The 15650-nt window shown below is 33.3% G+C and overlaps 1 protein-coding gene across 3 annotated transcripts in view; it reads left to right on the top strand.

The window, feature by feature from the left end:
- LOC105323965 (tyrosine-protein kinase JAK2) overlaps nt 1-15650 on the top strand; it is a 52693-nt gene that overhangs the window by 1851 nt on the left and 35192 nt on the right. For 2 of the 3 annotated variants that reach the window (XM_066072857.1, XM_066072855.1), the window contains exons 2-5: nt 5611-6634; nt 7198-7347; nt 7516-7629; nt 15278-15435. In XM_066072857.1, coding sequence (XP_065928929.1) covers nt 5684-6634; nt 7198-7347; nt 7516-7629; nt 15278-15435 — 1373 coding nt within the window. In that variant the 5' untranslated portion in view covers nt 5611-5683. Of the gene's footprint in view, nt 1-5603; nt 6635-7197; nt 7348-7515; nt 7630-15277; nt 15436-15650 lie in introns of all 3 variants that reach the window. The other variant, XM_066072856.1, reaches the window with a different exon arrangement.

Genomic DNA, 15650 nt, shown 5'->3' with positions numbered 1-15650 from the left:
CACTGTCACATTTCCACAGTATTTTATCTTTTTTTGAACCTTATCTAATTAAGCTGTACATCTTCCTGTCAGAGCTGCACGGAGTCCATTAATTTTCAGTTAATGCAGTATATATGTTAATTATTATTTTTAGGCAATTAGACTTAATAAAAAAATTTACCCATGTAATTGCCTTGTTTTCAGGCACTCAGTTTCTGTGCGCCAGTAATCATCAGTGCATTTGCATTTGAAGTAAATTGACCAGCTTTAATGAACATGAATATTGTGAGTTGAAAAACCTAATTTTGGCTGATTTTCAAATTCCTTTTGTTTAGCATATAGTAAAAATAAACAGAAATGCATTTTGCATTGATTTCTACAGTTGACATTCATAGAACTGACTGAATACTAAAAGATATTGAAGTTGAAGTACAATATGATCTGTGATAACAAATAGCTATAGACAAATATTGTAAAAGATATACTAAGTATGCTGTGTGTATGACATACTATTAATTCCTCATTAATCTTGAGGATCCCATTAAGCAGGTCTCAAGGAATTTAAAATCTCGCTCTTTTTTTTCAAACAGTTTTGAGCTGTATGAAATCATGACAAAAAATTGGTTCTTGCAATTTTTTATTCTTGCTATTTGATGCAAAACAGCGGAATCGCAGAATTAAGTACTCGCGTAGAATAAAGAATTTACGGTAGTTTGAACTGACTGGCGTTTAATTATTGATTTTTCATTTGTTACTTAATAATTTATTACACATTCGTTTATTACACAAAGCTTAATATTTGCTTTACATATTAAATATAGGATTTCTCATGATTTGCAATGGTATCAAATGAGTTGTGTATTTTCAATCCCCGAGCCTTGGCGAGGGGATAGAAAACACACGAGTTGGATAAAAATCATATACCATCGCAAATCATGAGAGATTCTTTTTATCACATGTTTTATCACAAGTTAAACCTCACTCTTTCTGTAAACATTATAATTGTGAGCCGCACAACACATTCACTACAGGACATCAACAACTTTACGCATGGAAAAAAGTTCCTTGAAGATTATTAACCAACAAACATTTCATTTTTTAGTATATTTTTATCAATGTATAAAAAAATTGAAACAGCATTAAAAGCTGCTCATTTATAACTCTATGCTTTTCAGCTGAATTATTTTGTTAATTTTTAATTTTACGTCATTAATCTGCCTAAAGCTACATAATGTTTAATTAGGACATCACGTGGCGTAAGAACACATAGTGGAATATCAAAAATTTATCCCATGAGTGATATCCACCATATATTAAATATAAGATAAACATGTGATAATTTAGTTTTATATTTAATATGACTTGACCAAATAGTAGTTTTAAGATTCTCAAGCTAAAATTCTAATCTTCTTCTTTTGGAAATTACAGAGTTAATGCATTGTATTGTATCATGATTTGTTAATTGTTTGATATGTTTGATCCAAAAGTAATGTCACAGATGCGATAAAATCGTGAAAAATCGACGTAAAGTGACAAAAATTTGTGCTGTTAGATATCCACCTATTTCAATTCAGATTTGAAAATTCTAATGCATTATGATAAATTTTCCTGAAGATAATATATTTTGTAGAGCCTGAGGTAAGAATAGTCGCCACACGTAAGCGACGTCATTTCTAGATCTTTGGCGTTCTGGTAGAATTTTGTAATTTATAACTCTATTAACATTGGCCACGATGCCCTATTTTACATTTTTTTTTATCATTTTTTATAAAGTAACTAATTACTCTTTTTGTAATCAATCGATTAGTATATTGGATTATTTAATGTGCGATCAGTTTGTCAAGGTCTCTTTAAGAAGTCATTAACGTAGCTTTATGATATAGCTCATTACCTAAGAACCTACAGTAGCTTTAACTTTCCTTCAGAGCTCCTGTCTATCTAATTTGTTTATAAACATGTCATATGCTTTTATTAGATATTAAAGCCACGTTAAGGGTGCCTTGTGCACCCACTCTCAATTTTAGGTCGATTTTTTGTTTCCAGTACATTTTCTAGTGATTTCTATCCATCGAACTAAAAAATGCATCGTATCACTATTCACATGGCCAGCCTTTTTATTAGCTCACCTGAGCTGAAAGCTCAAGTGAGCTATTTTGATCACTTTTTGTCCGTCGTCCGTCTGTCCGTCCGTCCGTCTGTCCGTCTGTCCGTCTGTCTGTCCGTCTGTAAACTTTTTACATTTTGAACTTCTTCTCTAAAACCGCTTATCCAATTTCAACCAAATTTGGCACAAAGCATCCTTATGGGAGGGCGAATATAATTTGCAGAAATAAAAGTCCGATCTGTATTCAAAGCGGAGAAAACCTTGAAACTGTAGAAAAAGGGGGGTGCATTTTTAAAAATCTTCTTCTCAAGAACTACTGATTCCAATTCAACGTAGTTTAGCATAAATTATCCTTATGGGAAGGAAAATATAAATTGCAAAAATTAAGGTCTAATTCTGTTTCAAATCTGAGTTATAACGAAAATAATAAAATAGGAAAGGCGTGTTTCAATCAGTTTAATAGCTTCGGATTCGGCATCCGGTAAAATGGGTAGACAAGACTTGGCCTGGGCAAAACAAAAGATTGGCAGTTATTAATCTGCCAATCTCATTAAAATTTCAGAATATTTGATGGACCAGTATATTTGCATTTGCTGTAAATATCGCTGCAAAATAATGCGCATTTGGAATTGACGATTGCCGATCTGCCCCGGCATTTATTTTGCCACGGCCCGGGTTTGCGTACCCATTTTACCAAGACTCGTATTCCATACTTCTAAAACGAGGTTCTTTGTTTAAAGCAGCCATGACATTATACGAAAAAGGGTCGATCTGACTATGATGAAATTGCTTGTTGTGCAACAGTTCGCGTATGAAGGGAAATTTTTGAAACATGAAAAATATATTGGTGCCGATTTTGTGAAGTAAATTGAGGCTAAATATTTCAATGCGTTGACAGTTTTCACACATGACGTTGATGTTAGCTTGTTCTGATTTTCGTTTCGTTTTCATTATTTATGCTTTGTAACCTGGAATCGCGTCTGTATTTCGTGATTTTTACGTATCAAATCAAACAGAGACTTCGGTAAATCAAACAGTTACGTTAACTGTTTACCTGCGGAAATTAAGCAAAATCTGATGTAGGAGTACTGAAATACAATTCATTCTATCGGTAATTCGGCATTATCTTTTGCGTAATGGTAGATTAATGCAGTAGGTTTTTGTTGAGATGCTCGGCATTTTCTCTAGTTTATTCAGTTTAAATAAAGTTTGATATCGCTTACGGAAATATGTAGGTATATACATGTATATATATATGATTCATTTCGAAAAAATAAATTGTGTTCTTTATTTGTTATACATGTAGTGCATGTTTCTTGTGTTTAATTGTTTACAATTTCTATTTACTAACCATATTTGAGTGTTAAGCTTCGAATTATAAGCAAGATACAGAGATTTGCTCACAATTCTATGTTTGTACACAGATCTTAAAAGCTAAAGATTAAATCAAAGTACTGATAGTACTGAAAAGCGCTAACCCAGCTTCTGTATGTATTTAACAGATATATGTATATAGCATTTCAGCTTCTGTATACGCACTATATTTCCTCATCACTGCATGACAGTCCCTGCAATGATGTATGTAAGCCCCATACATTAATTTCACAATAGCCCGTAAATTAGATTCACAATTGCCCGTGCAGTTATGTGCATAAACCCCTGAAACTGGTTCCCTAACCAGTTTAAATGATGTATACTTTTGCTTATAGGGGGCGGTTATTCGATGCACCGGAAGTTGAAGTCTAACCACAATAAACCGCTGAGCTATGCTTAGCGCTTTAAAAATTAAAAAAATTGTCAATATTTATTACGAAAATTTTCAAAATCTGTTCTTCCAGAAACCAACTTATTGAATTGTAAACTAAACCTTTTTAGCTCACCTGAGGATGGGGCCACAATGGGGTGTCGAAGTTTAACAAATGAATATATATAGAGTAAATCTTTAGAAATTCCTTTTCTCAGAAACTAATCGGCCAGGAAAGCTGAAACTTGTGTGGATGCATCCTTATGTAGTGAAAATTCAAATTTGTGAAAATCATGACCCCCGGGGGTAGGGTGGGGCCACAATGGGGGATTGACGTTTAAATTTACATAGGAATATATACAGTTAATCTTTAAAAATCTTCTTCTAAGAAACTTATCAGCCAGGAAAGCTGACACTTGTGTGGATGCATCCTCAGGTAGTGTAAATTCAAAGTTGTGAAAATCATGACCCCCGGGGGTAGGGTTGGGCCACAATGGGGGATCGAAGTTTAACATAGGAATTAATATATACAGTAAATCTTTAAAAATCTTTTTCTCAGAAACTAATTCGCCGGCAAAGCTTAAACTTGTGTGGAAGCGTCCTCAGGTAGTGTAGATTCAAATTTGTGAAAATCATGACCCCTGGGGGTAGGTTTGGGCCACAATGGGAGGTCGATGTTTTACATAGGAATAAACAGTCATCTTTAAAAATCTTCTTCTCAGAAACTAATCAGCCAGGAAAGCTGGAACTTGTGTGAAAGCATCCTCAGGTAGTGTAGATTCAAAGTTGTGAAAATAATGATCCCCAGGGGGTAGGATGGGGCCACAATGGGGGGGGGGGGGGTCAAAGTTAAACAAAGGAATATATAGGGTAAATCTTTAAAAATCTTCTCAGAAACTAATCAGCCAGATGATTCTTTATAATTGTTAAGACTTTGGCCCCAGGACAATTCTTTGGCCTCACGAGAAGGTTAAGAGTTTGATGTACGTTTATATCCCATATATAAACTATTGTTAGGGATCTTTTTTAGAACTGCAATACTCAACATCTGATATGACTATAAAATCATCCTGTTAGAAAAGGGACTAAATAATGATTATAAACATAAGAATATCCAGGGGAAAATGGATTTTATTGATACAGGATTTACATGAATTATTGTACATTGTCCAGATAGTTTGTATTATGACTCCATTGAGCTGATTTTATCATACCTATTGTTCCTCAGGTGAGCGATGTGGCCCATAGGCCTCTTGTTCCTTGATCTAGAGACAAAAGGCATTGTATAGATATCCGAAATGGACAGTAACATTCCCTTTTTTTTTTTAAACAGTTAGAAAATGTCTATGTTATATATCTGATTCAAAATATTGTGTTGTTTGGGGCTTTTTTTTCAAATTTTGAAGTATGTAATTTATTCATAAATACACAATTTAAAAAGACGTAAATTTATGACACGGCAATGTCGCATATTTATTATGCTATAAACATCAACATCTTGATATCTGTTCAATGAGATTTAATCAAAATTTTAATTCGAATTAGAATTTTGATATGGACAATTTTGATGCATCATTTTACACAATACAGTGCAAGTGAGAAGCGCGGTGCATAGTGTGACATTACTTTTAGATCAACCATTGTAGTTAATAATTGGCCACTCTCCAATATTTAGAGCTGTAGCTAAATAAAGCATCACATTTTCTTGTCAATCTATTCCTTCCTTATTTACCATATGCATATAATGACTGTAAAAGGAAATATTTTTTTCTTCATATTTCAGATGAAAGATTGCAACCCTTTACTGTGCAAATGAAAGTGATCTGAAATATTACAGTTTAAAACAGAGTGCAACTATGTCAAATATGTCAAAAACTCAGTTGATCAACAGCGATGCCAGTGCAAATATGAACTCTGCAAACTCCCGCATTGAACTTGTTCCAGGAGGTTCGGCCGAGACCGGCCCGGATTCTGTGTCCTCCACCCACACACAGGTAACCAACTTGACCTCCACTAAAGTCAATGGCCCCTCAACCTCCTCCTCCTCTTCCTCCCCAAGAGAGGAGAGACTAGCCCCTCCCATAACTAGTGCAGATCTTGACAGTCAGGCAGTCCAGAATATTTTGTCATTGGTGTCTGTCCAATCCACTTCTGGGGTATGCCTGCAGGTAGAGCTGCATGATGGCACAGTGTATAATGTGGACTCGAAAGACAACCCGACAGTTGTAGAGGACTTGTGTATTCAGCTGTTAAAACGCTATTTCCCAAAGATGGGACCTGCAGCTGTTCAGCTTTTTGGATTGGCTTCCATTGACAAGAAACAGATACCCAAAATGTTGTGGGTGAACCCTTGTATCACCATTGAGGAGTTGAAAAGGCACATTTTGAACTCGCCAACAGCTGGTGGGAAAAACACTTTCTTTCTGAGAATTCGTTATGTTCCTGGGAGAAAGTTCCTACACAACTTGCCTGCCCTTGGGCCCGAAATCTTGAAATATCTCTACCTTCAGTGTAAAGATGATTTTGTGAAAAGCCGACTGAGTGATATCTATGAACAGGACATAAAGAATGAGGCTAAAGCCAGAGGTTATGCTGTTCTCAGCATTGTCATTGCAAGTAAAATGGAGGAAAAAGACTGTCAGGATATCCTTAACAAACAGAAACTAGAAGCTTTCCTGCCATCCCATCTTGTTGTGAGGCTCTGCAGAGGCTACCAATTGAGAAAAATAATGAAAACGAAAACGGAAGAATTCTTGGCTCAGCACAGCAATACTAAAGTGGAGGAACTATTGATGGGATATATCAAGGTCAGATATTGTATGGCTGTTAAAGCATATACATCACAAGTATTAGTAGAATTTTTTGAAAATTCTTTATGGACTAAAGATATTCATCCACTCTTGCAACTTGTCAAGCATTGTAATAGGTAAAACCCTACTCTTTTCCAAAGGTATGTTAGAATTATATCTCAAGATCTCTGATATTATCAAGTATCTATAACTCTTATTTTATGTACGAATTAACAAAAGAACACAATGAACAAATCAATCGCGACTTCTTGTGCTTTCCAAGAGACGGAAAAACATTAACATTGAATATGTTATATATAGGCATCCATCAAAGATTTAATTTAAATTTTTTTTGGTCTAATCTGTCTTTGTTTTAGTGCATATAGCAACACACTAAAAAAAACCAGTTTTAGATATGTGGCTCTTGACTATTTGTACATTAATTTTTTATATACATGCAGTCCATAAAATTACTTTGATTTCAAAATATACTCTTCTTCTCGTTATTTGATACAGTGAAAACTATGTTATAGAACTTTGTACAGGAATGTAGTTATCTGTACATATTTATGATATAACAGGATGTTCTGAATGAGGTGCAGAGTTACGGAGTAGAGCGGTACGAGGCTAAGAAGGTATCAGGAAGTCTGCGACCGGTTCACATCACCCTGGACGTACAGCAGCACGAGGAAAATGGCAACACCCAGTACAAAGGCCTGTTTATTGACAATGTAAGAACAACTGATGCTTATTGTCCTTTAAAAATGTAACGTTACCTGTACGAAGACCTGTGAAAATAACACTTCACCAACATATTTATTACAAACAACAGTAATAAACAAAATGGTGGTTGAATTGATTTTTTATTTGGTTTGTTTGTTTTTTTTCTTTCTACCCAGGAGTTCTTTTCTTCAATTGATGATTTCCGCTCTATACATATAACACCTAATCATGCAGATCAGAAGAAACTGTCATGGAATGTTCATTTGGACAGATCCAATGGTTGCCCAGAGGTAAGCCCATCATTCCATGAGCAAGCTCTATACAGACATCATTTCTTTTCTTGGGGGGGATCACTTTTTATGGGAAAATTTCAGTTTGGTTGTGTAATTGGTACGTGCCTTCTTAAATGTCAGTTTTTAGGTCCGATTTGTATTCACACAAGGTGATTAAATCAGTAAACAGTGACAATCTATTTCTAAGTCTTGTGCAGTCATGTGAGACTTATCATCTAACCATTTTTTTTGTAAAACAATTTGTGTAACTGGAAAGTTTGAGTGTATACATACTGTAACTGTTGATAGATATATTAAATCATGAAGAAACTGGTTTTAAATATAATACGGAGGGTTCCACTTAATCTAAAGCGGTTAAGGAGCACATTACCATAATACCGGTATACTCAATAAGAACCTTATCAAGTACTGATTACCACAACCATACACTTCAAACTTTCCCGTGCAAAGTTTGAACACCAGAATGAATACATATCGAACACGACTTACCTACAACACCTTAAGCCCTGCCCCTATCTCTTATTGGCGTTTCCACAAAAGAAAATAATTTTATTCTAATTCACTGAGTTCAACCGAAATAAATTATATTTATCTTTTTATATTTTTTCTGATAATCGAATGGAAAAAAATATGTGTCATATGTTCAGTTATATGATCTCTACAGTGCATAAGTTATACTTCAACGCACACAGGGGGCTCCCTTCCTCGTAAGATGAAAGCTAACGACATCAATAGTTCTTCCGGATGACCGCACACAGGACTGACCTTACACATTTTACTCTTTGTTTATTTACCTATTGTATATGTTAATTTCATGTAGGGCTTGCACCATTAAGAATCAGTTAAACATGAAATTCTGAATCTAAAATGATTTGCTTAGAAGCATGTGCATTCAGGAAATTCTGATTACTTTCAAATTTACATCAAGATAGAAAACTTAAAAAAATGAAATTCAAATAATTTTTTTATCATGCATAATTAATTATATAGGAGCATGTTATATAACAGAAAAAAGAATTCAATTAAATTTTCCAAGTGAAAAGAGGGGCAAATTCCTCTTGGTACTTCCTGTCAAAAATGGCAGCCACTGACAGATTGTAATGAAAAACATTTTTTTTTTATCATTTACAAACAAAAGACTAAAATGCTATTTCATTGCTAATGCAAGGTAAATAATTCATTTCAAGCTATAGACATACAGAATCTTTTCATTGATAAATTATGTGTTGAAACAAGTTATATTCTATTCTATCCAAAATCAAAGACCACTAAAATGATAAATCGGTTAATCCAATAATCGCTTATTGTGATAATTTTTCTTTGACAAATTGACTATCAGATTAAGCCGAACCCTCTGTATTTGTCTCTCATAATATTTAATTTGTCTGTTGTAATTCAACTATACATATATTGTAATGATTTTTTATAAATGATTTTAGTCTATTGAACTCAATTTTTTCAAATTAATTTTCTCATTAATTGTATTAACAGTCATGTCCAAATACAAACAGGTGTTAATGAGGTCTTTTAACGTAGAATACTCTTTGATTATCATGTGCTGATAAATTTTTTAAGCGTTTGAATTAATTGAAATTATCAGCATGTTTTTTTTTTCTATAATAAAAATCTTTATATTTAAGACAACAATTTTTTAGTTTTTTTGGATCCAATAATAAAAATCTTTAAAAAAATTTAATACAACAAGTTCTTAGTTTCCATGAAAAAGTAAACAGCTAGATCATTGCCCCCACTTGAATCTTTGTACTGATGATTGCCTTTGTTCATATTGAGCACCTGAGTCATCTATTTACCTGTTCGTCTCAGGTGGGTATTTTTGCTCAGGTGAGTAGTGTGGGTCGTGGACCTCTTGTCCCTATAATGACCTATTGGCAATGAGATTATTACTGTATCTCAAGAAAGACTGGAAGATCATAAAAAAGATTTTTTTCTTTTTTTAATACTGTATGATATCAAACAATATGTTCATGCATACTGATGATTAAACCTAAGGTAAATATCAGGGAAACAACCAATCATGGTCACTTCCTTTATAAAACCATTGAACTTGGTTGTTTATTAATTGGGAAAAAGGCTTTCTTATGGAATCACAAAGGTTCATGGTTTTGCTGTCAAACTGCTTAATGATTATTGAAATTTTGGCCACAGTTATCGTTGACTTCAAACATTGAAAACCAGTGGGCATTTGTATTTTGTGATGGTGAACTGTCAGCTAGCCTAAGAAGACCACTGTCTTGTGAAGGAAATACTTGAGAACTGTTTACCTCTTCAAATGTCAGAATTACTAAGTTAGATAGTACAAGTACAGATTTTTTTTATTCCTAGAAAAGAATGACAATATTGTGTGAATGCTGTCATTCTCTATATATCAACAATTTTAGGTGTTACTTTGAGGGTGATGTGTGGCCATCTTGTACATTTGAAGATAAGAATGTAAACATTTCTTGAATTGGCTTGAAACTTGCCAAAAATGTTGCCAAAAGATATAAAAGCAATAAATATGAAGTCCTACATGCCATTTTGTTTGAAAAGTATTCATACAAGAATAGGACTATGCCTTCTTCATCACTCAGAACAGCTGTCGTACTGCACAGCTACAGACTTATTTTGAAGATTAAAAATTTCTGAAAAAATATGAAGGAGGTTCATTGGTGACCTCTCTACAACCATTTGTTGAGAAAAAGTTTGAATTTTGCTAATTTAATTGGTGCAACTTTGTTTCAAATGTTTACATTCTTATCCTCAAATGTACAAGATGGCTGCACATCACCCTTAATTTATGTTGAAATTCTATATGTAATCATCACAACAATTTACAAATAGCTGCAGAATTTTAGCTTTCATAATAATTTTTTTTTACATATTAAATATTATTTAATGAGAATGTACAATTTCATAAATTTAAATCCAAGATTATTTAGGCCTTAATAATCTATGTGTACTGTATTTTCTTCTCATTGCTATCTGAGAACGCTGATTTGAATGATACAATGATAAACCATATGTTGAAGGAAAAAAGTTTAAAGCTCAAGTATGAGCAATAAAAATGTTTAATAGTCTTGAGTTTAAAGCTTTATGCGACTAATGTTTCCTGATATTGCAGCCTTTAAATTAAAACTTTTAGTAGGAAAAGGTTGCAGGAAGAGATATTTGAACAGACAAAGAAATGTCTTCTGATAAAAAAAAAAGTTCAACTTATTCAATTATCACAATTTAATGTCTCTGAAGGGTATATTGTTCACTGGCTGACTTCTTTAATCTAACTGCGCAGTTTATATATATATATATACACACACATTCTTACAACCTTTCATTGATTCTTTTTGTATATAAATAGCTTTAATACCTAGCAGTCTAGCTTTCACCATTAAATTGATTCCGATTTTTTCTTCAGTGACGTGTACAATTAATGATTAAAAATAACTTTGGAGAGATTTTTTATGCATTTTACAAGTAATTGGATTTAGAAATGATTATTATAAATGCAAAGCAATGTTTAATTCTGCAATAGTGTCCTATACCCTGTCCCAAGATAATTTTGCAGCACAGTATCTTAAAGTTATTTGATATTTATAAATACCTCAGGGTTCAAACGATGTTCATTTAATAATATGAAAAAATCCCAAGATTTCCCTTTTGAAAAGCCCCCACTAACTTGTCAGGTTTCAATACAGGACTAAAAATAAAAAGTCTACATGTATGGGGATTTTGCATTTGCTAACAACATGAAAGTTCCATGGTAGATGATAATTACTAATTGTGCAGGTGTCTCAAGTATTTCCAAATGGAGAAAAGCTGTAAACATTACCCATAACAAATTTCTGTAAGAAATTTGTTTCTGTGAGTTTCTCTGTGGGTAAAAACGGATGAATAGTACATGTATCAGTGAGAAATTTTGCAATTTTCCCTTTTTATCAATTTCAATTGTACTTAATTGATAGGTATGTTTAATTTCACTAAAAATCGCCTAAATTGACAGAAACAATAACTTGGGTAGACTATAAAACAATCTTGTTTATCATTTTTAATTGCTTTAACAAGATTACCAGTTAGGTGCCTTTGGCAGCTTAGTCCTGAGTGCATTCAAGATTATTATACATTTAGAATTAAGACTGGCACTGAACAATTAATTTATTTGATTATGATCAGGCTTAATAGTTGAAAATTGACACTTGTACATTGTACTTATATTTCACTGAAGTAAATTTTGTACTTATAACATTTTTCATGCAATAAAGTTTGGCATTGGTCTATTTCTTTAATAACTCTTAATTCCTGTCCTCATTATAAAACTTACAGTCAGATGAACTGTTTACTTTTTAGCCCACCTGAGCTGAAAGCTCAAATGTAAGCTTTTATGATCACATTTTGTCCGTTGTCTGTCCTTCTGTTTATTTGTCCGTCTATGTAAACTTTTCACATTTTCAACATCTTCTCTAGAACTACAGGGCCAATTTCAACCAAACTTGGCACAAAGCACCCTTAGGCAAAGAGATTCAAAGCTGTGAAAATTAAGGATCATGCCTTTTTACAAGAGGAAATAATAAGGAACTATTTTTAAAAAAATTCAAAAATCTTCTTCTCAAGAACCATTTGGCCAGGAAAGCTGAAACTTGTGTGAAAGCATCCTCAGGTAGTGAAGATTGTGAAATTGTGAAAATCATGACCCTAGGGATGGAGTGGGGCCACAATGGGGTGTCAATCATTTATATAGGAATACATGTATATAGAGTAAATCTTTAAAAATCTTCTTCACAGAAACTATTCAGCCAGAAAAGTTGAAACTTGTGTGGAAGCATCCTCAGATAGGGTATAGATTCAAGTTTGTTTAGATCTTGCTCAGATCTTGATTGGGGGAACTAATAGGCCAGGAAATTCGAAATTTGTGTGGAAGCATCCTCGTAGGGTAGATTAAAGTTTCTTCGAATCATGATCCCCTGGGGATGAGTTCACAAATTGGGGGGGGGGGGGGGCAAAGATTTAAATTGGAATATAAAGAGAAAAATCTTTATTAAAAAATATTTTTCTTAAACCATTTTCCTAGAAAAGCTGTAGCATTACTCAATACAACCTCAGATAATGATAATGTATAGATTCAAATTCTTTAAAATCAAAATCTTGAGGAGTAAGTAGGGGGGGGGGGATATAGGGGATCCAATTTTACAAAGTAAAGTATTTTAACTATTCACCAAACCTATAATGTTATAATATATTGTTTTACCTACATGTATATGCAAGCATTTGACATATTGTGGGTTTTTTTTTTTGAGAACTGCAATGCCCAACAGGTGATATGACTATAAAATCATCCTGTTAGAAAAGGGACTTGATTATAAACATAAGAATATCCAGGGTGAAAAAAAAATGGATATATGGTTATTTATACAGTTTCTACGTGCATTATATTACATTGTCCAGATAGTATACAATTAAAGTATACCATTGAGGGAGTCAGCAATATTCCAGTTCCCCAAGAGCAAGTCTATTTCCCAAGGTGAAGCTGGTGCAAAACAAATGCATAGACAGCTGCAATTCATAAGACCTTTAAAAATCCTGCATCACTCTTGCGAGTACACAAAACATTGTAAAACATTCATACTAATGTTTGTGTGTTGCAAGGCAATAATTTGGCATTCGGTTGCGTCTGAATATTGTGCATGTCCACTTTTTTAACAAGACTTGATGTGACAACTAGAAGCATTTTAACAAGGCCTTGGACTTTCAGTCAGAGAACTATCTTTTTTGCGTCAAAACAAGTTAAAAATGACGCTGGTTTCAAATGAAATATACACCGACTGTGTAGTCTTAGCTCAAAATAAGCCAGACAAATCTTGTTGATTTCAAACAGCAATGGCTGAGTGTCCTAAATTAAAAAAGACAGGCCTACGTCACATTGCTATTTGGCACCAACTACCCAAAGTCCAAGCTCTTGTTAAAATGCTTCTAATTAACGCATGCATCAAATGCGAGGGCTCATGCGAAGCTAAAAAATTCCGATCGCAAAGTATTTTAAAGTGCTTGTGTGTCAGTTGTGAAAAAGGCTTAAACTGTGGTGTATACGTTGCATTGAGAATTGTTATAGCATCTTACTTAATACATGGCACAGGTAGCTAGTTTATAATGTTATGAAACAAGAATTGATTTCATCCAGAAAATTGGAGGGGGGGGGGGGGGGGAAGAAAACAACACTTAAGTCATTCTTCTGAAGAATCATAATTATTAAAAATCACAAACTATTATATGTGAAATAGATTAAAATGAAGCTATAATACAGAATGTCTTGCTTTTACCTTTTTTGGTCAGAATGAGGCAGTTGGGGGCTTAATTATACCACTTTGTTGAAAACAAAAGACCTTAATAAGGGAATGTAAAATTGTCTTAATAACTGCCATCAGTTGAGTAGACAAATCACAACTAGACTTTGACCCGTGCGTGCACGGGTTGACATTGCATTGTGATATTGGAAATTTACGAAATAGATACATCAACACACCGTATTGTTAGAAAATGAAGCTGCATTGAAAATAAAAGTTAGATTATTCATAACAAACCATTTTGAGGCTATAAATACCTTTCATCTAAAAATTTAATTCAATGACATATTTTTGAAAAATTCAACACTTCTTCACCAACTTTTTTTTACCATGTTGACATTCGAAACTCTCGTAATGCACCGAGTTAGAGTTATCTCCCGTATTTCCTTTGATTAATAGAAAATATGACAAATTTTCAATGAAAATTTACACACATTTGTTTTACCGTTTCTGAGTTTATCCATGCAAATGTGATATTGTGAAACATAAACTAAAGAGCCTCCCGTGATTTAGCGTGAATGTAATGCACATGCGCAAGATTCTAAAATCCGAAAAATCCACATGATTTCCGGATTTTTTAAAGGAATTTTCGTTTATTATTAATTAGTGAAGCTTGATTGATAAAAAATAAAAACAAAAAATTGGTAATCTTCAAGTACCAATGATGTTTAAAAAATATAAAACAAAAGACGGTATTCTTCCGATTTCTCTGTATTAAAGCCCGAAAATTCAAGTATTATTTTAATATAGTAGTATAGATACACTATTGTTATTCAAGTTATCTGCATTTACCTGAAAGTAGTTAATAACAAAGACAACTTCAAAAATAAATCAATCAATGCTGTTTTAAAATCCAGTTATTGTTAAACTACATACCATGTAAAATGATATGTTGCTACCAAATATATCAGTCTCTGAAAAGCTTTTAATATTACTATTATTATTAAAGGGCACCAAAGTCACTCGGGTATAATTATATTTGTGTGTCAAGTTAAAAGCACAGACCTGTTGTTATTTTCCTCTAAACTTATTTCCTTTATTAATACTAGGTGTTGAAATCACGAGTCGGGGGTTTATATGACGTATGTGATACTGATATCTAAGGAGAGAAAAAAAAATCATTAGATTACTAAATTTCAATTATTTTCAACACCTTAGCTGTGAAGTTTGTATTATTTTGTATGTAATATGATATATATACTGCCAACAAAAAAATTTATTGTTTGAAGTTGTGAAATAAATTTACTTTTTATTACTATTGATATTTGTTTTGTTTTAAATTTATATGACTCATATATTATTTTTTTTATCAGGTGTTGAGGTTTGACAGTAAGACAGTTGCAGAGTCATTTGTCTCTGGTGTCAATGGGTATTATCGCCTCATTACTGACTATTATATGAACCTCTCCCAGCAGATGGAGCTGCCATCACTACAGGAAATCAACCGACTTAAATGCCATGGACCAATCGAGTCAGTTTTTTAGCTCACCTGAGCTGAAAGCTCAAGTGAGCTATTCTGATCACATTTTGTCCGTCTTCCGTCTGTCCGTCCGTCTGTCCGTCTGTAAACTTTTTACATTTTGAACTTCTTCTCTAAAACCGCTTATCCAATTTCATTCAAATTTGGCACAAAGCATCCTAATGGGAGGGCGAATATAAATTGCAGAAATAAAAGTCTGATCTGTA

This window comes from Magallana gigas, chromosome 10 (assembly GCF_963853765.1).
Source record: "Magallana gigas chromosome 10, xbMagGiga1.1, whole genome shotgun sequence".
In the NCBI taxonomy this organism is placed as follows: Eukaryota; Metazoa; Mollusca; class Bivalvia; order Ostreida; family Ostreidae; genus Magallana; species Magallana gigas.
The sequence above is the reverse complement of the archived record's forward strand: the minus strand, read 5'-3'. Positions and strand labels throughout refer to the sequence as shown.